A 24,829-nucleotide genomic window follows, 5' to 3' on the forward strand; every position below is an offset into this window, starting at 1 on the left:
TAGAATATAATAACACAGTATGTAATAAGATATGAACGAAAATGAGATAAAAATTATTTTTAATTTATAGAGTATGATTTGAAAAATTTGTAAACTTAATGTTAAAATATTAAAGTTCATGAACATTTATTGAATTTAATTTATAAAATATAACTGTTTTTATCAAAACATTATATTATGTTGCATTATAGATCAATCATAACATAATTTACATGTAATATAAATTCATTAGTGATATAAATATAATTACAAAAATAATTATTATCATCTAGGGAATGCAACTGTTAAAAAGTCATATTTTACTATATCTTTACAACTTGGAAAATCAAATAGTTCTGTACAAGTTGTACGACATGCGGTTCTATATAGTAAAGGAAGCTTGATACATGATGTAAGATGTAACATGAAAAGTGTTTACATAAAAATTCAAAATAAAGTATTGAAAAATGGAAGTTTTAAATGTATTAATTGCAATAGGTCTCATTCATTGCTCATTATTCTTTTTTGACACAATTTTTAAGGTACAGTTTACGAATGTTATACAGATAAATATTATAAGTATTTTTATATATAATTTTAGAATTATAATTTAAAAAATTTTATTTTGTGAAGATAAAATATTAATGATAATTTTTCTTGATAATTTATAAGTAATAATAATTACGAATATCATTTATTTTACAGACATGTTCACATTATCCATACCTATATTTTTTAAAAAATACTGGTTTAGAGGTTCAAATATTGCGAATAAAATGGTTCACCACAGCATTTAATCGTAAAATAATTAAATGGGGTATGGATCGCTCTAAATTTTGGACTGCTTGGTTTAATGCAGGAGTGATTATTAGTGTCATTATTTTGCCAATTGCTATAATTATAATCTTAAGAATGACGTTCAATATATGGTCTAATGGACCATCTCTTGATAATACTAATTCTGAACCTTTACTAGAACCCATGGTAATTTTAACTTAGAATAATATTTAATTTACTATTGTGAGATGATAATTCTTTAATAAATGTAATTTCGTTGATAAAATCATATGTGATACATTTTTATTTTTTACAGTTACCTGGCATAGATATGCCCTTCAATGAGATTGGATATTATATCATTACATTAGCAGTTTGCAGTATTATGCATGAGTTAGGACATGCATTGGCTGCAGCAAGAGAAGATGTTCAGTTATTTGGTTTGGGAATATTAATTGCTTTCACAATACCCATAGCTTATGTACATATAAGCAGTGAACAACTTAGTTCATTACCATTAAAAAATCAACTAAGAGTTACTTGTGCAGGAATCTGGCATAACATAGTACTTGCTACAGTAGCTGCAACTATTCTTTTGCTTTCTACATGGTTCTGGGCACCATTTTATGCAATAGGGAGTGGAATTTATGTAAAGACTATTTTACCTGTAAGTCTTCTGATAATGTATTCTTATATATTAGTACATTGGTTGTCAAATGATTTTTATGTTTTACTTAAATTATATGAAAACAAAATTGATTAGAGTAGAGATAGATAGCAAATGATCAATTTTGAATTAGGAATGGTAAGTTTTTTTTATGAAAATTTACGTTTATAGAATTCACCTGTACTAGGTCCAACTGGACTTCTTGAACAGGATTTAATATATGAAATAAATGACTGTCCTGTAAAATATACTGAAGATTGGTACGATTGTATATTAAACACAGTTAATCAACCAGCTCTTGGATACTGTGTTAAACAATCATTTATTCAGGTAACATTTTTTCTGTATAATTTTCTTACATTAGTTAATATGACTCTTTTTTTTTAACAAGTAATGGTAGTATCTTTGTGCATAATATAAATTTTCATAACCTAATTAGCAAATTAATTTAGGAATATGATGAGTCCGTTCCATCAAAACAAAAAACTAATGGTGCTATAAACTGTTGTACATCAGATAGTGAAATTACAGGAAGTTTATGCTTTGAGTACATTGAGGGACCACAAGCAGCTCCTTTACATTTACCTCCTCATTCTTGCCTTCCAGCCAGAACTATGATTAATCAGTCTCAAAATTTTTGTCATGCTAGTCATGAATGTGTATTTCATGATACTCATTGTTTAAGACCTTCCCTTGATAATGTTACCAAGGTATATATTTAAAAACAAACATTTAGATATTAATCACGTAACAATTAATAACATTTAAAGTATTTAACAAACTGGTTTCCCTTTCTATCACAGGTTGTTCAAATAAAAAGGAGACAGGGAAAGGATGTATTATTTTTTGGACACCCAGCAGATATCTATCGAACTGTTGATGTATCTGATTGGATACCGAAATATTCATTCTTAAATCCTAAATTACCAGAAGCTTTGACACTTCTTTGCAAATATATTACAATATTTTCTGCGGGATTAGCAATTATTAATATTGTGCCTTGTTTCTTTCTGGATGGACAATATATTATAAATATACTTATACTTTATTTATTAAATTTTACGCCCCACAATAAAAATGTTAGACAAACCATTATATTAACGATAACAAGTATAGGTACATTATTTCTTACTATAAATTTATTGTATCTACTTATGAATAAATTATTATAAGTAGTAAAAGAATGTTGTTAATATTTGAAATTTCTATTTAGAATACCAAGTACATTATTATGAATTACATTTCTATATAAGTTTAATGGCACTTTGTATCGCTTATTTAAATATCTTAATAAATCTTGCAGTCTCGTTTGAAAAATTATTTACATCTTTGGAACAAGAGATTGGACCACATAGGAAGATTATATTATATATTTCTATATTTTTTGGAAATAAATTATTAGTAAATATAATATGTAAAATCTAAGTAGATTAGATAGTTATATTGAAGTACAATATAAAAATAAAGCTATTGCTATGTTCTGATATGACAAAAAAGGCAGCTACAATTTATTATTCCTACTTTCAATGTGGTGTTATGATTTTAGTTGTTGTGTAACAAAATTTAACTGTCATTCAAAAATAAATGAAAATTCTATACCTATATTAAATATATATATATAATTTGTTTTGTTTACTATCTATTATTTGAATTATTATAAAATTATAATATATTATATAATGAAATTTCTTTATAATTAGTATAATATAATAATAATGATATATTTAGTTGTATAAGAAAGAGATATTATCGTTTTGCTGCTGCATCTCCATCCAGTGCTGTAATAGTACAAAAATTATAATGTTTGTAGTAATGTAAGAATTACTAACATTATTTTTGTTTTCAATATTTTTTTTAGAATATAGAAATATTACAAATAGTTAATTAAATAGTTAAAAAAGTAAATAAAGGATTACATACTTTTTCCATCGCATGCAACAATTTTAACTTTATCTACTATTGCAATTTCTTGAACCTCACGAAATTCAACATCATTAAGCATAAAAGTCCATACATTGTCACAAAATCTGTAAGTGTTTAATTTACCAGCCTAAAAATTTTAAAGAAATGATAGTTATAATCAATGTTATTTAAATTAATATCAAATATCAACATTAGTTACCTTAAATATAAGTCGTGACTTAACTCTGGCTGCAAGTGCTTGATTTATTGCCTTATCAAATTGTAATAGTACTTTAATTGCTAACTGAGGTGTGATTTGCCCATACTATAACATATTATGTTATTACATAAAATGAATATCATAGATTATACATTTTTCATTTGAGGTGTATCATATTAATGTTTATTTTCTATAGTTTGCATGATGACAGAAGTAAAATTGGTTTATCGATAACATTAACCGCAATATTACATATTTTTGTGAACATACCTGAATGAGCTCATCGAGGCTTTCTTGTAACGTATTACCTAATGTTGTGTTTCGATATAATTGATAAGACATTGTCCTTAATGTATAATATGCACAATATTAAAGCAAATAGAGGTCTTTTAATGCAAAAGTAATCTTTATGCGTAATGAAAATAGGAAACAGTATTTGTTGATTAACTGTGTTGTTAGTATAGAGACATAAAGATAGAGTGCGTGACCGAGCTGAACAAGCGATATAGGAATAGAAAGAGAACGCTGCATAGAGACTTCTTATGTCCTTGTCTAATAACGCATGCACATTCGTATAATAAATGTGTAATTATAACATTAATCAACGACCGGCGTTTATGCCATGCCCGATTAGACAAAAGACATCTCTATGCACCGTTTTCTTTTTATTCCGATATCTCATCCACTTATATGGTTATATATATATATATGATTCGCGTACTCTATCTTTGTATCTCTGATTGTTAGATAAAATCCTGCCGTGCAGTACTTATTTGTATAAATGAAACCGTATAGTAGAAAATGATATTGCCAAGAGCGGCAGATTCAAATTCAAGATCGTATACTATATTTTTTCACGCTACATATATATCTGATATTTATCAAACCTATATTGAAAATTTATTTATTTAAAAAAGTGTGTGATTTTTTTATTTATTATTATAATAAAATTTTAAAATATTGAGAAGAAATGCAAAATATCATTAATTATCATTTGTATCCGATCATTTGAAAGTAGAAATTATTCATTTTCTCAAAAAATTTATTGTGAATTTTAATTGCTGTTATATATAATACTACAATTTTGAAAAGTATTTTGATGAATTTTTGATGAATCTGATTAAGTGGTTTCGTATACGACTATGTGAACTATTCTAAAAATGAAGGCAAGCGTATATGCATACATATGAAATCACTGCGCGGTAAATGAAAGTTCTACACATAATACAGGACTATATTAAATAAACATAATCTTATATCAATAACTAATACAAATTAACAAATGTATTTTATTTTTGTTCAACTTTAAAATGTTTCCTGATACATACTTGCGAAGTATTTATTTATTTACGGTAAAGATTATACATGTAACTATGTATGTACTAAATACTGTTTAATTTTGAAAGCTTTCGTTTATAGAATGCAAAGTAATGATAAAATGCCAAGAGTAACATTTCTACCGAGAACAGAAAGCTAATGTATCGTGTAAAGCAAAGATTGTCTTCCAGTCGCGTATGCAACACGTATACCTTGTGAATGTTTGATAGCGCTATCTGAATATGGTCAATACGGTAGGTAACTGTAACACCAACGTGGCCTGTCATCGGTTATCCTGCGAACTTTCCAAGCAGACACGTGGTGCAACACAGTGCTACTTCCATCGTACTTCCCCACCATTTTCTGCGCAGACAAATCAAAATTTAGAGAGTAATTTTAAATCTTCTGTGGAACACGAGTTATAACGTTCGCGCACATGTCGGTAGTGACATATCAATTAACGTAACGTATAGACTTTCGTGAGCAAAATAGGGAACGAAGAATAGTCAAACGTTTAAAGCGAATGCTTTTCGCGATTGTATAATTTAGATGTAAAGGTACTACATATTGGAATTTTAGAAACTTAAAAATCAGGTATCATTTCGGAGCGTTCAGTTAATTGAGAATGCTTATTAATCTTGTATTCATCATGACGTCCATAGGTAATCATTTAATAATCAAGCCTGGAATTTAACGGAGCAGCAGAGGAAGTAATATCAAAAAGATTATCGACTCGCACATGGTACGTTGGCAAAGTTAATTTACGATGGGAACTCAAATTTTAAATATAAAGAGTATTAAGTTGCTATAACGAGATACGAGATAAAATATCGATTCATGCACTAAAATTTCAGGCGCTAAGTAACAAATGTATCTCACGAATCAAATGCAAGAATAAATTGATGTTCTTCAGATGAAATTCTATTTTGGTAAGTTTCTTTTTTCTTATATCTACATATAGGGTTTGGTGAGTTAAAATTCTGGGAATTTACATTTAGGTTATTCAAATTCGTAAAAAAGCATTGAACGTACATGTTTCTTATATGATGTCTACTACTTTTGGCATTAATTTTTACCATGTATACCAAACTGATCGTTGTTCAATAATTAATACATTATCATCACAATATTTACAAAATGGTTCTGAAACCGTATAATTCCGTTTTCGTTCCCATTAAAAATTTTTAATAATAGCCATTGAAGACTGTGAACATATTCCTTTTAATTGCCTTTCTGATAAAGTACAATTGGTGGAATTATTTAATACTTTCATCACGTTAAAATTGTTGTGCAACAAATATAGATTAATATTTTTACTACGTTATAATAAAATTGTATCATTTGGATGAGGACAAATGCGATATTCATGTTTTGAAAGCATCTCTATACATAAAGAAATGAATTGACTCTGTATCGTGTACCCTTTATTAGATAGATTTTTCTATGATTTTCATAATTTCGATATTATAGTAAGAATAGTTGTATTTTTGCAACTTAAAGAATTTTAAAATTTCCGTGTTTCTATTCATTTATATGAGTTGTCTTCAAAACTCTAGTGTTGAGCTTTAGATCATTTCACTGTGACGTTGTTGGAAACAGAGTACAGTGGTATTTTGGCACATTTTGCAGTTAAACACTGACTATTACGACTACTGCATATTGGTGACTCCATTTATCAATGTTGATATTTCTTTATAGCTGCGTTATTTCTTTTGTTATGCCATTAAGCGATTTCAGTAAGGCAATTAGAATTTCGACTAGTATATTTTCTGATAGTAATAACTGTGTGCATCAACGATTTAAAATCGGATTCCTTTTGTTCATGATTGCTTGTATCTTTAAAAATTGGTAAATTACGAGAATAATGATTGGTTCGAAATTGCAAGCTATCGGTTTAAAGCTTCTTTGAACTCGTTTTGATAACTTACTTCATATACGAGTATTTACTTCCTATATCTCTAGCTTTTCGTCAAATTACAATAATATTTATATACTATACGTACAAATATTGATATTATTAGTGTTTACTAAATACATATAAACATATGGTTTATTGTTATAATTATTTTTATCCTGTGCATTGAAATGGTTTTGTTATAAAAAGATATACAATGAATAATTCGATATATCGAATTAAGATAAGAGATCAAAAAATAACAGATGCAATGAAATTTAATATTACCAAAATATATTCAATCCCTTTTTATTCTCAGTCGATTAATAGCATAATATCAAAAGCAGTATTTAATAAGAGTAAGTTCACTTCATTAATTCGGTTAAACAGATGGGACGTATGAGAGAAAGTCTTATTACAGTATTTGGCAAGTTTAGATGTCCAAGTAATTGCGGATGAAAACTTCAGTGCGCATGCAAAACTTTTCTCGGTAAATCGGAAGAGGTACGAAGTCTCGAACCAGGAATGAATAGACATTTCTGTGAATTTAGCTTACGAAAATTGTATCCACCCTATGTAATAGATTCAGATTTATTATCACTGTAGTACTCGAAAACATGGCGTAAAATTCAAATGATCCTTCGACTGTATTTTCAATTCAATCAAAGATGAAAATATTTAATCGTCGTTGCTTTTCAAACCTTTTTGAAGGTGTCGATGAAAGGTGCGAAAGAAGTACTCGAACTTGATAGAATCGTCAGCAATATCTTATTATTATTTAAATGTTCTTTGTGAATACTCATCGTTTATATTTTTCTGAATATATTGCATCGATTGAATTTCTCAGCGATTCAAATCGTTGATCTTCGATATTCAAATAAATCAACCACACGTACCAATCAGTCTTCTATGTAAATGCACGCACAAGCACACACACACATATTCGTGCTCACATTTACGATCTCGTCGACGTCCCTTGGCCTGAAGCAAAGCAGGAGTCAATTAAGTCGATGTAAACCGTAACGAGTGGTAACAATGGAGGTAAAGAAATGAATTAGGCAAGAAGACTAAAACGTAGCTAACAGGGCCGCAGAGGTACAAGGAATGAAACTGTAGGGATTTTCGCGACAACAAGGTTAGGAGAAACCAATAAAGGCAAATCAACAACTCTTCCCGTGGTAAGATTTTTGAAAGAGGAAACGAAACTGCAAGTCATGAGAACTGGTGGAACAAGCATACATATCCAGCTAGCCACCCTTCTCCAAGGGTTACTATCAAAGTTCGTATCCGCCCGTGAAGAATGGGACAGCGGAGAAAAAGCAGATGCGGAAAGAGATAGAGATTTTAAGGGATAGTGAGAACGAAAAAGATAAAGTCGCGAAATACACAATGGAAGATGCGTATAGTAGGATTCGAGGTCCAGTTTGTTGGAGGAGGACATTGAACGGAGCAAGTTACCCGCGAAAGAACGGGACACTCGCATCGATCGGATTCCACTGTGTAGGAGTGCAATGAAAAGCATCTTTAAGAGTAGTATAGCGACGTCTCGAAGAGGGGTTGAGGTTGGTTCGGGGCAAAGGTGGGTTGTAGGAAACGCACGGTACGGGGGAGATTCCACGAGACTATTTATGTAGCTTGCCATCTAGAAAGTTTGCAAGAACAATTTATTACGGATATACGTACCATTTAAAGACGTCAAAGTTATTATGACAGAGAACTTTATCTGCGATAAAGGGAACGGCAGGGAAGGGACTTCGTTATTCAATCGATGGAAGTGGAAAGTGCTGGATATAATAAAAGAGGGAGCGACTATTTAGAAAGATTTTCTTCTTTTGCGAATCTAATGAAACTGGGTCTTCCTAGATACAGATTTAGGTAAGTCCATCGCGAGCACTGCGAGCAGCAAGAGTACTTAAATCGATTCTTCGAAAGAAGTTTTCCTGAGATGCTACATTAGGTGTAGATATTCTACTCAGGACGAAATCTTGGTACATAGCAGTACGGTGTATACTTAGGAACGTTCTAGAAATTTCTTTAGTTACAGGAATGTACCATTTAAGGCATACCATTCAAAGTGGAAGTTATGTTTTTCACCAGCAAGTCTCGTCTTTTCGTCGATAAAATGGTAACATGATTCGAGCCTTAAGTCGACAGACTTGGAAAACTCCTTTTCTTTCCGTTACGCATCACTTACCCGACAGTATAGGGGTGCACCAGGAAATATACGTGTTCTTTGTAAGTCGTAGTTTAGTAGGTTTTATTTGCGTTCTTTAATGTCGGAACGATTTTCATTTTATCCTTTTTCGGGATAGTAATAAATCTCTGGAAATGGTATTAAATTCTAATTATGTAGGAAAGCATTAATGAGAATGACTTTTATTGTGAAAGGTACAGGGGTATTAAGATTGTGTAACGTTTCTCTATAAATAATTCGTGGCACTTTTCGTAAACTTATCAAACTGAGAAAATGTGTATTTTCCGTTGAAAGCGTGAAAAATATTAGCACGTTTCTTCCTCTTTTCTACATCAGAAGAAAAGAAGTAGCTTCTTACTTTGCGGTGTTTAAGAATAATACCAAAACGCGGTTTGCTTTTCTTAATTGCACAGAAATTAAATTTGCAGATGTGTCTCGAACAAACATCGTTGAAATAATCTCTCGACTTTCCTTGAATCAAAATCGTGCTAGATGGCTTCGTATTCGTCGAAAATTGCTCCAAATACGCGCGATTATCGAAAAACGATACGTCGAACAACGTTCCGAATCGAGTTCTCGTAGAAGAAACGAAATCCGTAAAGACAGTGAAAGATGTAGAAGCACGGGAAATGATCGTGTAGGAAATGAGGATATCCACTTGTTACGTCGCAGAAACCTCAATGGTTTGTTCTCGTGATACGAGAATAAGGAGCATCTAGCAGTTGAAAGAAGTGCGACTAGTGGGACGGAGACGGAAGTCGGTAGAAGAGGAAAATGGGAATATCCGTATGTCGAAAGAGATAAGTGAAACGGCGATCGAGCTTAGCGGGAAAGAGAAAAAGGCACGACGATGAGCGTCGCCGTTGCCAGGGCAATGAATCGCAGATTGACGCAGGCGTCACGAGTCCGGCCACGCGCACACCCCGTTTTCTGCTCCCTTCCACCCACCTCGAAGCGTGCCGCTGCTTAAGGCATGCACACTACAATAGACGTTTTCTCGTCCGACGCAGTTGGTTGGACTTACGAGATTTGCCGCATTATGATTCACACGTAAAAATCTTCTGACGTGAAAAGTGTCGGTTCACCGCTTTTTACAGTTTTTCGATTCGTTGGATATACTTGGGAAAGCTGCTCCTATTTCCTAGGATTTCCTGGGGTAGGATCAAATTTTGTCGCATGTTACGCAAAGCTTAAAATCGTATGAGTTCTAAATTTTTAATTTTCGTTATTGAGAATTAAGCAAACGTTTGTCTCAAAAAAGTTTCTTTATTTGTTCGAAAATTTCCCAAAAGTTAAGAAAGTTCGACTTCAGTGTTTACATGTAAATGTTTCATGGTTAACAGGAAGGGATTCTCAGGAGCATTAAGTTTAATTCAAATCGATTAGTTTCCCGTGCGAAGTTTTAATAGGTTGCGGAGAAAGGTTTTCGCGTTTCGCGTCAGCTTTCATTTGATTGCATTTCGTTCATTATACGATATGGTAATACGTTTACGACCACCGTATTACGTGTCTATAATATCACATTAACGTCCATAATACGAACTAGTCTCTATTCGTGAACGCGTTAATATTGCAGTATGCGTGAAAAATTTACGTTCATCAAACGTCTTACTGATGTACTTGCGCGTCTGATAAATCACTGTCATACATAGTTGTACTAATGTTTGATTCAACGCGACCTACTGCCTGAGAGCAAAATCTATATTGCTCGCTTTACGAGGTGGCAACATTATGAATTCAGGGAATTATACTGGTCATACACGTCGACAACGTGTACCAGCGGTTCGCAATCAAAGAAATTGCGAAATGATTTTTAAGTGTTCACATAAAAAGTGCAGATACGAATATTAAGCTGCCTCGTCGTCGAGTTTTTGAATCGGTGCTTAACACGAGGTTTAGCCGCTTTCCACGAAGTTCGGTCCATTTATGCACGAACAGAGAAAGGCAGAGAAAAAGAGAAAGGAGCCGGAGGCGAGAGCCGCAGGAGAGAGAGATGAGGTGTTGTAGCGTTAGCGAACATTCGTGAAAGCGTACTTTAGACTGTAACGCGCATTCCCAGGACAGGAAGCGAACGGGCGAACCGGCAAGTTAGCAAGCGAAAGGGAATAAAGATAGAAAAGATCCGCGTGCGCTGGATATAGCGTATATCGTCGCGACAGCGTCGACGTTGTCTGTGCCTCTGGTGGGGTGGTTGGAAAAGTTGTGTGAAACTTGAAAGAGAACCAGAGAAGGAAACGTAGGATATACGAAGGAAAGAGAAACGCCGGTGTCCAACCGGGGAGAATCGGAATGAAAGGGGGGACGAATCTGGTGGTGGTGAAACGTTATAGATGTGTAGAGTATCTCGTTGTCGGTGTTGGTAAATGTCGAAAAGACGAAGGTAACGGCGCGGTGGGTGGCGGTGGTGGTAGAAAAGCGATGGTGTTGGTACCGTTGGCGGTGGCAGTGGTGGTAGTGATGGTGGTGGTGGCAGCGGCAGCGTGTCCCGACGCCGGGAAAGTTTCGCTGAGAAGCGCGCGGAGTGTGAGAACGCGGCGCGAGCGAGAGAGCCGAACGTAGAAAGAGGACAAGAGCGAGACCGCGATTCAGGGGGTGAAAGAGCAAAGGGGATGGAGAATGAGAGTGAGTTTGGAGCGAGGACGGCAACGCGGTGCGGGCAAGGTTTTCGTCTCCAGTTCCCGCTAAGCGGCCGATAGGATTGGAACGAGTTGGCTGCGTACGCGGTAACACACGCGGGGTAACGTGTTTGTCCAGGTAGCGTGCGCGGTGTGATGGTGGTTGTCGTAGCGCGAAAGAACACACGCGGCACGCGCTACCGACGGAACGGACCGGCCCGTGCTGGCGTGTGTGACCGACCGAGCGCTGCCGGTAATAACAGCGTAATAGCGTACTATAGAATATAGTAGTGGGAGATTCTTGCACGAGTTACGCGTGCTGCTACCGCGGTACTCGAGTTCACGCGTGGCACTACGGTCGCGGAAGACCACGAGCGAGCGAGGTCGTCGGAGCGCAATCTGCGTCCTTCTTCTCCTTCCTACTTTCTATTTTCTTCCACCTCTTATACCCTTCCTACTTCTCCACCTCCACCTACATCTTCTCTCTGTCTTCTCTTTCTCCTGCTTTTCCTTCGCCAACTCCTACTCCCGCCACTTCATCTCTCTCTTTCTCATATTCTCTACCTCTAGTGAGATATTGATTTCCCTTAGCTGGCTCCCACGAGGGCAGGCGGCAAGCAACCAGGTACGACTACCTCCGCAAATAGACAGCCTCTGACGATGAGAAGGGAATCATCGCATGTATCGAGAGTATGCACTTTCTAAGTTTCAGGGGTCCACCGTCCCTGCTGCCTAAAACGATCCGCTTCGACGCTTCCTCGCGTTGAATGGTCGTCGCGCTCTCTGTACCACTCAAACGATGCCGCGCTCTTCTCTATGTTTGCCACGTGTAACTCATGTTCGCGTGACTTTTATTCTACATGTGGAAAGTTAGAGGAAACTCGTGTCGCTAAGTCTTATGAAAGCGAATACGAGTATAATTTCATAGTAAAGTTAGATATCGCAGCAGATAAAAGATTTTTTTATATAATATTAACTACCTTGTACGTAACAGAGAACGTAAATGTAATATCTTGTAAAAACAGTAGGACAAGTTCCTTTTTAATTTGAAGAATTTTGGGTGCGAGTTGAAATATCTCGACGCGTTCCTTACGCGTTCTAAATCGTCCTGTTCTCCTAGTATAGAGTACAGGCCTGTCTGATCATATTCGATCCTATACTACTGATTACCGTTTCGTTTCCGCGAATTTGTTGATAACTCGTTTCGCAGACGGTTTACAAAGCGTCGAATTGAGTATCAGAGCTAAACCATAAGCGCGTAATCATTTTTTCTTGTTGCGCGGCTAAGTTGCTCAAGAGTAAATACCTTTTCTTTTGCCGGTGATCGCTGTTCTGGAATTCGTAGGTGTTCCAAGAAACTTTTGCGAAGTAATGCGCCATCTTGGTTCCTGCGCATTGCTGGCCGACGAATTCGCGAGTGACTTGAAACTTTTTTATTTACCGCGTTCATGCTTACACACAGAGACAAAGGGGGCTGGAGAGGGAGAACTGTTTCCCCTACTCAAACTCTGGATGGGGTGTACGTATCTGTCAACCCCCACTCGGCTCGTGCCGCCTGCCGCTTTCCAGCAAAGTTTTCCCGAGATCCTGGAAACTACGAGCGATGCGGGGAGAAAGAGGGGGGGGGGGGAAGTCTGTACCGAGGGAGGGGAGAAGCGAGACCGCTTTCTAGTAGCGTGCGCTCACGGGGATCCCTTTTCACCGAATTCTAACCTAGTAACGAGTTTACTCCGTCGGTAACGCCGGACGCGTGCCAGCGATAAACGTGCCGCGTGTTACGGTGACAGTGGGATGAGCAAAGTGGTACAGGACACGAGATGTGGTCACCACGATCAGGCTTCTTATCAGGCCGATCTTTTTTCTCCAAGCAGGACCATGTGCGTAACTTAAGGAAACATGTGACACAAGATAATAAAGAAACGTGAAACGGGGACATTTCTGCTTTTTTTACTATGTTCATTCGTGAATCGTACGGTGGCATCATGAACCGTTTGTTTACGTTGGTGTTCGTGCTGAATTCGACTGACCAACGATGGACACGCTGATATCATGATTCAAAAGTGTTTCAGACTGGTCAGGATTACTGGATCGTGAGGCTTAGTTTTCAACAAATAAATCACGTATGTATAGTTATTATTGCGCGTGACTGTGATTAAACAGGTGTAACTGTTTATTTAAACATAAAATATTCGACTCGTTTTGGAAATATAGTTCCTCGCTTGAACTGTAAGGAACTATTTGAACTTTTGCGCGCTAATTCGAAGCTGTCTATGCAGATTCGTTTGTTAAATGATTTCACGATCGTTTATCGGTTCGACTCTGATCTATCGCCGCAGACTGGTAGACTTTCGTATTGATAGATAAAAAGAGAAAAATCGTTCTCTAATCTGCGTAATTCGTCGCGAGTATCCTGGCGATACTGCGTTTCTCTTCTCTCCGGGGATGGAATAGGTCAGCTGATCATTTACTAGGCTCTATATAACGTTGCTTGTTGTGAGAGTATCAACGCTTTTGATTATCGGGATTCTGTGCGCGCAGACTCAATGTGAGATTAATCCTCTGTGAGCTCACCCCTTCCACTATAAACTTACCAATACATGCTGATCGCACGTTCGAAAGTTTCATGAGCGTCGAAAAGTTTTGCGCTCCTGTAGTAGCGCGGATTTGATCGAGAATCCGGAAACTTTGTGCTTACACACCGGAGCAATTGTTTCTTGCGCGTTATCATACGTGTATGTGCGATTGTATTTGCGTAGCCGACTTTTAAGTTTCATTAGTTTAAGTGTATTGTGGCGGGGAAATATAACTATAAAATGTAATAAAATTATATACATGTTTTTAATTTAATAATTTTCCGTTACTAAAATTTTATATTCTATTCTGTGCGAAAAATTCGTTGATATTTTTATAAAATTATATGCACGGTATTAACTTATCTTTTTATTCCGGTTTTATTGTTATGTTATTTAGTTCGTAAATGTTTCGTTTTGCTTTGCATGCATTTCATTTGGATGTAATTTCTTATTTGTGTTGAACCTATGCTTCGAAAACTACCGATTTGTTGGAAACGGACTGGTAACGGAAAATCTGAACCAGCGGATTTCGAAAAGAATGAACTGAAGCACGAGATATCGGGCATTAAACTTGACGTCGTGTTCTCGGGATTATACGAAATATCGTACCAGTCTGGTAATTGTTAAAAATCTATGTCATACCGGAAGAATACAAAGCGTTCCTTGTATACGAGCCAAAATGATTTTGAGGAAAAAACCGGCGCGAATTACGCTCAGTAATTTTTCTGAAAAAGAACTCGCATACTTCTATGGGCATAAAACATCATGTTTTCAATTTAACAAAATTGGGGAAGCCATACGTATAAAATGTTCACTATCCTCTTTTATTCATTATGAATGAACATAAAACAGTGGTTATTCAGTACAAAATGTCTTCTCTAAAGTCTGACACGCTGGTATTCTAACTGTAATGAAAACAAATACTGTACATAAGAAATTCTTTCAATCTTTACGCGTACCTCATTTCGCGTTAAATAATAATTTAGCTACACTAGTGCGATACGTTCACGTATTATCCCCGAAACAATTATTCGATTATTCGAATAAACACTCTTATCGAGCGAGTTACGTACCATCGAGGGAAACAATGGAAACTCTGAGTTTTCTCTATCTTAAACGCGTTATATGATATCCTGTCCCCGTTTAGTAGCACCTGGGATGACAGTCCGATGCATGAAAAAGTAGAGAAGCACTAATTAAGCCGCTATCATTACGGTTCCGCGGTGTAATTCCGCGTTGTTGGCATTGTGCTTCGAATTCCACCAAGTGGCTGTTGGCCGGGGGCTTTTGGAATTCTCCGGAGCGTGGTCCAAGGCCTTTCAACTCCAATTCCACGCGCGTGCGTCTCATCGTCGAGGTTGACGTCGTCGTCAACGACATCGCCGTAGTCCAGGATGTTTCCTGTTGTTTCCTCGCTTCGCCTCACAAGACCGAAGCTAGAGGTTAATTCGATATTTCGTAGTTGTTACTTCTTTTTTCATACGCGTGAATATTGCCTAAGAGAGTCAGTCCCATTGCTTTGTATCCTTCCGCGATGCATTCTTTCTTCGATGCTCCAAAAGAGTAAATTTGCCATACTTTTAAGATTAACAATGGGCAACACCGCAAAGGAGGAACTCATTAAGTTTATTTAGATATGCTAGAGTACATTTATCAGAAGATAATGTTTTTAAGGAAGTATTTTGGGGGTATTTCTCTAAGGATGAAGGAAGTAATAAGTCTTCTCCTTTTCGCAATTGTTCTTAACATCAACTATGGCTCGAAAAAGATATTTCGATCATTTTTATTTCCTCCTTAGATTTCGTTTATTAAATATCAATTCTAAATGTTAATGGGGATAAATGAAACTTATCTTTATAGCTAATGAAACGTCCATTACTTTTGTTACAATTTTTATTTTTGACGTCTGATATTTTTTTCATTCTTGCGAATAAAGTACGAATGCAATTTTTAACGTTATAATTTTCTTCTGTTTACTTTGTTTCATTTACCAACGAGTGAAACGTACTTTGACTGACTGAAACGAGTGAATTTCAACGCTTCTACATATTTTTACAACAAACAATGTAGAAAACAAGCTACAACTACAATGCATCTATTACATCTAACATAATTGTTTAATTTATTATATCCTAAAAATGGTACCGTTAATGACGAATTTTTTAGTTTATTATTTTTGAAAGAAATATATTCCAATTGACAATGTTTTAAACGAACAGTCGAGTATTTCTTAAAGCAGTACATTGTTTCATAAGAGTAACATACTAAATATAAATCTTTTAAAAAGAACGAAGCAAAAGTTTTCCAAACATAATTTTATACCATTCGTAACTTCGTAGCGAATAGCTTTTCTGTAACTTTGATACTAAATAAAAATTGGATAAGAAATTGCTGACCTGTGTCAAAGTTCGTATATAGTAAAACTTATTTGATGCCTCGACTTCTTCCAAACTCTTATATCGAGGACACGTTTACCAAAAATTCAGCGAATAAATAATAGTGACGAAACTTGAAACCATGTCATTTGATCGATATGTTTTCTTACGAGATCAACCGCAAATTTAAGTGATTTTGGCACGCTTCAATATTTACGTATAAAATCGATATTTTAAAAAGATTCAGTATTTCGAAACTTTTGAATGTATTCAATGTCATAACGGCGAACGGCACGCTCATTTGTTCGATTTTAAACGCGAAAGCGTCGAATGTGCACTCAATCATTAAAAGCTTTGTTTACCGGAAAGACTGGCGTTTTAGAATGAGCAATGGATACAATATTTCAAGTCTCGGTATCCGTTCGGTAGTTTTCGTGCTGACTCTTGGCGAAAAGGCTTGAAATCGTTGAGAAGTTGCGGATGCCGGGACAGATGAATGGGAAGTAACAGATAACCAATCGTGCGAGTATAATAGCCAAGCAAAGCTGCGCACAAGCATTTCCTTTTTCTCGGTTAATTTTTCCATGAGGTAAAATTTAAAAAATTTCGAAATTAGAATTTTATATGAATGAAAATTATATTAATTCTTTGCTGAATATTTGCGTTATACATTTGCAAACCAAATATCTAAATATTAAAGGGTTAGAAAGAACGATTATGAATGTCCTTTCTTAGAAACAAGGAAAAAATAAATTTTATATCGAGAATATCCGAATTACATTTCTGTAAAGCTTTCATACGGAAAAAATACGTTCTGCTCTTGGAGAAGGTTTCCGGATTCCAAATACACAATCTCGCTGTAGCAAAATACTGCTACACGCTTATCATCTTCGATCGCGGTATTATCCGACAAAAAAGCGTGGACAGATTACATGATTTTCAGATACGCGTTTCGGAAGGTCTCTGATAACTGCCACGCTGCTGAGAATTTTCTTTGCGGAGTGATCCAATTGTTTTCGCGTACAAATCTCCGATATCGGTTCGGTCCACCGTTGCCATAGTTCTATTTCCTTCCTGTCGACCACCTCTGTTTTTCTCGTTGCCAAAATCGAAGTATCGGCATCAGCGTGGCCCGACGCCGACGGTAAGGAGGAAGTTTACGTCGTAAACTTGGAGTCTTAAGGGTGGAATTATAGTTGAGTAGAGCTCGCGCTAAGCCACGCAGTTGTTACCACGGTGAGCGCTTTAAAAGTTGGTCTTAGGTGTTCGTGTTGGTACCGGGAGAGTGGGCGAAGAAGAAGCCAGAAGAAGCGAGAACGCGCGATACGATGGAAAGAGACGCGGAAACGTGGTTAAGTTGCCAGGAAACTTTGGTAAAACTGAAAAGTTAATTTCGTCGTGTTAAATTACTCGAGCGCTCGGGCATTAAACTTGCAAAAGTTGGCCGGATGACTGAAATACGTACCTTCCGCCACCTCCCTCTTCTTCTTCTTCTTCTACTTCTTTCTCTTCTTTTTCTTCTTCTTTCTTTTCATTTCTCTTCCACCGTTCGGTGCTTTCTTCCCCTCCTTTCTATCGCTGTGTCATCTAATATCGATACGATCACGTTCATTTAATTGTTATCTCAATCGTATGTAATAAACGTTCTTTTCTATATGGAATCCGTGTCGTGAATTAGGATATGAATATAGTTATGTAATAGTAATCAATATACATATATACTTGTTTAATGATTATTCAAACCGGTGCGAATAACGATTATTTAATTCAGAATACAGGAAAGATTTTATCGCGTTGAAAAAATTATTACAAGATTTATCTATGTACATATTATGAATTTATAAACGAATAGTAAAATATTGATGTGATCTTAATCTTATTTTATTAGGTGATTTCTAAATTGTTAATATGATAATGCTAGCTCTATCATTTAAATTCATACGTCCAACACATCAATCAAACAAAAATTCGGATTAATAACCTGTGCACAATCGTTTATCTGTTATATTGCAATTGCGAAGAATGAAAGCGGAAAGAGCACACTATCGTGGCAAGAGATACAAGTCATTCGAATCGAATCGTTAACGCTTTAGCCAATATTGTAAAATACTTCACTTTCACGTAATTTCGAAGCAATTGTATAGCTTTTCAACTGGTATCTACGGCATCATTAATTTCCTATGACCTATATTTTTTATCGATTTTCAGAAAAGTTTAGAGAATCCTTTGATAGGTCAAATTGTAAATCTGTATGAATTCCTTCAATTTGTCACATATATATGTATACACATATACATTGGAATGTGACAAATTGACAGAATTCATACAGATATATATATATATATATATATAATGTGCATCTATTCGCATATATGTATACGAAAGAGGGGATAACTGATGTTGATATTAATTTTATTATTTATGAAATACGTGTAGTTTTATGTTACATATTATTACATCATTTTGAAACAGAAGAACGACGTAACGAAATTATTTGCCGAAAATAAAATAAAGCGGGTGTTGTATACAAGTTGTTGCATTATACATATAATCAAGTCATATCGATTATTAGCAAAAAATAAACAGTAAGGAATATAACGTTGATATCGCTTTAAAGTTACACGTGGTAGACATGCGAATTAAATGTGTTTGTTGAAATAAATAATCTTTTCTTTAATTCTGGTATTTCAATTTAAGCAAACTTCAAAGAAGTTTAATAGTAACATACAGTATACATACGTCTACTGTAGATTGATCGAAAGGAAATAGAGAAGAACGGTTAAGGGGATGGGGTTCTTGCCGTTCCGCTCAAAATTTATTTCGCTATGTAGTTTGTAGTAAATTTACTTAGCTTCACATTCATGGTGTATTTTTATGTAATAAATATGTGACGGGTGTCTAGACTTTCAAAAATATAATATTGATTTACACTTATTATTTTTAATAAGAAACAGTTTTAATATTAGGTTAATATCATGAAACATTTGACATAATGTTATGTAATAGAACGTGGCAAGTGAAAGGGAACAATTAAATCCGAATTGGTGAACTGTAGGACATAAATGTTATTTTTAAAGGGCTGGCAATGAGTAATATAAAAAATACCGGCGCAAAATATTTTGCAATATTAAAATGTTTTAATTATTTTATCCAGGCATTTAGTCATAAAGATACTTTTATTAAAATACTCATAGAAATATGTGTGTATATTACGTTCGTTTCTTCACTAAATTTACGTATAAAAACATATATTTTAAATAAAATTTGGTATATTTGATATCTATATTTTTATTTTAATATTAAACTAAATTGAAAACTCAGTTTACTGGTATATGAATGTTTAAATTAATTTTCATCTAAATACTACAATATTCACACTGTGTAAAACGCCTGAAAAATGAAAAGGAATTAATGGTATATTTATGTCGTTGATAATATACATTTGGTGAAAAGATACGAAGAATATTTGTTTCGTATGATCTTCTCAAGATTAGTTAGAATTTCATGATGTATTTTATCTTGCCATATCCTAAAACATTCATTGCTGGTTTTAATTAACTGTTCTTAAAGGCTTTATTTTTGTAATTAAAATTATACCTTCATAAATCTAATAAACAGAGTGGTCTCTGAAATGAAGCGGTACTATAGCGTTTTTAAAGTTGTACAATTGAAAGTTGTTGTATTATCGCTTGATCTGTTAAAGAATTGTTGAGAATATTGCTATGCCCTTTTTCTGTTAGTAGTATACAAAAGTTGGGCTGTAATTAAAATGGATTTGCAGCTTTTACATTTAAGTAATTTGTCGCAATAACTACATACAATGTATTTAAACATCGCTAGAGAAGTTATCGAATTAATTATTTGTGCAGCTGCTAAGTTTGAACTTTTTGCAATAAGGAAACGCGAACTTCCTCGCACAAAAATGATCACGTATACTTTGCTTCGAAATATCAGTATTGAAATTACAAGAATCAATACCTATTTCATTTCCGCACTGTACAAAGTGTACAGATAGACATTTTGCTTGCTATGTGTATATAATATATTGGCTTCCAGGTAATTGAATTAAAATGTATACTGGAATCAAAATTATTTTAGTTCGTGAAGTAATCATTGTAATCTATTAACTGAAGTAACTTCATATTCCACTTTGTATGCGCTTTTTGGTATCGACCTATATAAAAAAACTATAATGTTACGCATGAAATCATCATAGGATATTGAATGTATTTTTTCGAACGATAATAAAGTTGCTTCATATTAGTTAAACGTCTCATGAGAGTTACCCTTGTTTACTGCGGTAGGATATATGTGACACTCTGTACAAACACTGCGGACAATGGTAGAATGGGTTATGGTAGAATAAGGATTTTGTTTCTTTACTGAATTATATCTAAGCAAATTTATAACACATCTTTTTAACAACAATGAATTGTTATCCACATCAAAGTATTTAACATGACATGAAATATAAAAGGCAAGGTTATTTTAAATTTAATTCTACAGCAGTTTAATAGAAAATATCACAGTAGTACGTTCTAAATTGTTCTGTAACAGACACGAATATTGTTATTTTCGAGTTTGCATCGAATCCAGATAATAGATAATCGTAATGAATCTAATTGCTTTCAACACTCCCTCCAGTTTTTCGATTGCAGTTCAGTCGGTAAGGTCACGGTCGTATTGCTCGCCGACATCGTGCATTGCTATAAGTGTACTTGGTCGAACGTGTGTGCACGATCTGGCGCGTGCGTAAACACACAAGAGAACAAACTTTCGCGGCGGCTTCGGGGGTGAGTTACCCCACCGTTGTGCGCACCGAGCGATTCTCCACCAGCACGTGCAGTCAACTTTAAACGCACATGCACACGCTCGCCGCGATGTCATTTCAGTTTGAGCCATTTAAAGGCATTACTTTTTGCTAGCGTTCCACGCTTCGCGCAACGAGGAAGCTATATTCTTTTCTTTGAGTGTTTGTAATTTGAAAACTGCTTACGATGATGACAAAAGTAAGTCGTTCGCTGAAGTGATTTAAGAGCGTCTGCTGGAAAATAAGTTTCAAGTTCTGCAACAAAAATTTTTTACCTTTTGTCCGTGAATACTTTTGTTCAGATTATTCAGTCGTCCCGGATAAATGTATAGAATGATTTTTAAAGTGAGAGAAAAAGGATTTGTTTTTTGTTTGCTTTAATTTGGAATTTTTTATTACTTTCTAATATGATCTTGTTTTATAAATGTTCTTTACTTAATTCTGTCACGTCATTCATTATATGAGAGGAGAAAAGCACAGGGATAATGTGTATTGTTCTATGTAGCGGTAGATAGATAATATCTTTATTGTTTTCCTTACAAATTACAAGCGGTTCCGCTTCTTTCGTTTGTTTTGTCACTATTACTATCTTATACCTAGTAATTACCATATTTATTATCCGCTTTCTTTGTTCTATGTAGTGATGAAAGATTTAAATTTGATATGACTACTCGTAGAAGTTTAATATTCATTCTGTTGGTCCAACATTTACGTTTGAAAATTATAATAACAAAGAATGCAGACATCTGTATATGGATAGTTGGGACACGATCACGGGTGTAAACGTTGGTACAGAGACGGTGATGCAGAGTGTAGGTTTATATCGTGGTCAGCGTCGCGGCGCGCGTCATCTTCTATCTCGCTTGGCTCCCGTTCGTTCCTCTTTGTCTCGGAAAAGTTTCCGGTGATGAGCTTTGTTGGCCGTTTCCCCTACAGGACGGAAAAGTTAAATGCGAAAGTTTTATCCGATATCCAGTTTCACGACGCTGCTGGAAAAAGGGATCTACGCACACCGTTACGTCGAGATTTGGATATCCTCGATAATCATAAGGTTTATAATATATGCCTATATCGTTCAGCATAATGAAAATGTTACGTAGAATATTTTGGAAATTTTATTCGTATTTATACACATGCTGCGCGATATGGATTAATCATATAGCCGGAAATTTTTTAATACAAATAACAAACATTGAAATTTATTATCGAGCAGATTCACAAGAATCGTAACGAATACTCTTCGACGTCTCTTCATTATTCATTATTGAAACCAACCATAAATATCGTTATGCAATTAATATAACAAATAATTCATACCATAATTGTGTTATTAGCAATTGATGTGCTGTTTACTAATTCATCAGATAGCTACCACTTAACGTTGTATTAAATATCGAGTACTAATAGCGACGTTAATAGTTTGTTTTTTTTGTGATAGAATGGCGTCAAAGAAGACGAGGCAAAACCATTCTATACAGCACTTACTAGAGCTGCCAAGCAACAGAGAGACAAAATTGCCGTTATATTCTGTGAAGGAGTCAACCCAAACGCCACTCATTCCAACCCCCCGACAGGTCCCGGTAACTGTGCTGCATCCCTCGCCGAAAAAGGTAAGTGAAGCATGAATAAGTTATCAAAAATCTTTTGTTGTCATTCAATTTACAGGAACATAAAGACCAATTACTTTCTTCTATCTTGTCTTTACGTCGCGTTAACAATCCTTTGAAGAATCGTGAAATTAAAATTGAACCTATGTTAAAAATTCACAACGCCTTTTAACAAGGCTCTGAAACATAATTAAATATAAAATTAATTACTTCCACTATTTAAGTACTAAGAAATAGCAGATCATTTTCATAGCCTTTCTGACGTTGAGAACGTTTTCACGAGGTGTAAGCGTTCTTCTTTGTGAAACTTGTAATTAAAATTCTACAAATCATTTGTGCCATAATCGTTTCGTAAAAGTATAAGTAATGAAGTTTATAAGTTTAATGACAAAGACACGAACATCTTCGTCTGAAGTTACTTCTGAAATTTTTCTGATTGGTCGTAACAAGTATAAAATTAGCTGTTTAACACGAAGTTAGTTTTCCATTAATTCCTTCCAAATTATTTCTAATTAAAAGTGTGACATTTCACATAATTTCTTAAAGTTGAACTTTTATCTCCTTTCTAAGAAACGTGAAGTATATTTCTGTTTCTTCTTTTGTAAATAATGTCTAATGATGAGAGTCTTATTGTAATAATATCCCAGCCCATCTTACCATAATAACAATAATTTAATGAAATCAAATATTCAAAGCTGCCAAATTGAATAATTCGTACCTCATTGCTACGAGTTAATTTTTAATTATCTATAATGTTGCGTTCGCTCGTAGAATGAACGAGGAGATTAAATAACTTTTGTTCGCAGAAAAAATGGGATTGACAAGAAACGTAAAGTGGAACTCTTGTAACCGCGTAAAGCGCTGACGTTTTATTTTATCGTGGAGGTTTTTTATCGATCATTCGGCACTTTATTATTGCTCGTATAAATGTCTACGTAAGCTCGAATCCGCAACAACGAAGTAGATAATTTTTTATCTTATTTTCACTATATAATATATCATAATTATAGAAATATAGAATGTTTTTTAAATAATTTTATTTCGGTATACATAATTTAACCTGTAAAATATATTTACCATGTTGCGGTATTGAGTATCGAACAGTTGTTTTATCGTAAATATTATTTTAATGTTTATAACGAATTTTTCAATTATTAAATTACAATTATAAATTATTAAATTAAGTTTACTTTCTTTATCCTGAGACAAATAGGGCTTGGAACTTGTATGCCAAAGTAGGAAATTATTTTACATAACTCTAAATACGTTGGAGAATATCTATTTTGGCTGATCGAAAAAGTTTTCCTTGCAGCTGTATGATTACTCTTTTGTTTCTTTTTCGTTCCATTTTATCCGGCAGGGAGTCATGAAGGAGGGATTCACGTAACTCGGTAGGGGAGGCTTCGGCTTCCCTGCAAAATAACGATTTTTAAAGTTTCTCGAGGAGTTTCAAACCTTTTCCCACCGAGATTCGTCGACGAAGTTTCCAAAGTTTGAACCGCGTAATTGGAGAGGAAAGGAATTTCCTCTAACCGTATAAAATGGTTCGTACGTTCGATGCTTAAATTCGACGATGTGATAGGTCGCTCTGTTAAAAGCCACTTGTGCTAATGCTACTCCAAGAAATCAACCTTCTAAAAGAGTAATAATTTTTATTTCGAAACAGTATCATTGGAAAAGTTAAATATTTTTATTAGGCTTATTCTTTGACTACTTCCAGTACTATGAAAAATTGTTGTACAATATTGACTGTTCATTAATACATGCAATTGTATTTATATCAATGTATCTCATGGAAGGTACAGAGTAGAATATTATCAGTCAGTAGTAAATGTCGCTTTAGTTAGACACTCTCTGATCAGATACTCGGTCGATAATCAAATATTTCACTATACTGAA

The 24,829-nt window shown here is 34.8% G+C and overlaps 3 protein-coding genes across 3 annotated transcripts in view; 2 read left to right on the forward strand and 1 right to left on the reverse strand.

The window, feature by feature from the left end:
- The first annotated feature begins 273 nt into the window (after positions 1 to 273).
- On the forward strand, positions 274 to 2,595 carry S2P (membrane-bound transcription factor site-2 protease). The gene is made up of 6 exons (XM_033340907.2): positions 274 to 521; positions 685 to 963; positions 1,073 to 1,423; positions 1,595 to 1,753; positions 1,876 to 2,133; positions 2,227 to 2,595. Exons 1-6 carry the CDS (start codon positions 447 to 449, stop codon positions 2,593 to 2,595), a joined length of 1,491 nt encoding a protein of 496 aa, XP_033196798.1. The 5' UTR covers positions 274 to 446.
- On the reverse strand, positions 1,952 to 4,233 carry TfIIA-S (general transcription factor IIA subunit 2). The gene is made up of 4 exons (XM_033340908.2): positions 3,816 to 4,233; positions 3,546 to 3,650; positions 3,344 to 3,473; positions 1,952 to 3,201 (listed from the first exon to the last, which is right to left on the reverse strand). Exons 1-4 carry the CDS (start codon positions 3,885 to 3,887, stop codon positions 3,170 to 3,172), a joined length of 339 nt encoding a protein of 112 aa, XP_033196799.1. The 5' UTR covers positions 3,888 to 4,233; the 3' UTR covers positions 1,952 to 3,169.
- Positions 4,234 to 10,029: 5,796 nt separating this feature from the next.
- Positions 10,030 to 24,829, forward strand: part of LOC117160228 (uncharacterized) — a 306,993-nt gene continuing 292,193 nt past the window's right edge. The window contains exons 1-2 of the mRNA XM_076619153.1: positions 10,030 to 10,106; positions 22,762 to 22,933. Of these exons, the coding sequence (XP_076475268.1) occupies positions 22,763 to 22,933 (171 nt within the window). The 5' untranslated portion in view covers positions 10,030 to 10,106; position 22,762. The remainder of the gene's footprint in view (positions 10,107 to 22,761; positions 22,934 to 24,829) is intronic.

The sequence above is a fragment of the Bombus vancouverensis genome, chromosome 6 (assembly GCF_051014615.1).
Source record: "Bombus vancouverensis nearcticus chromosome 6, iyBomVanc1_principal, whole genome shotgun sequence".
NCBI classification, from domain to species: Eukaryota; Metazoa; Arthropoda; class Insecta; order Hymenoptera; family Apidae; genus Bombus; species Bombus vancouverensis.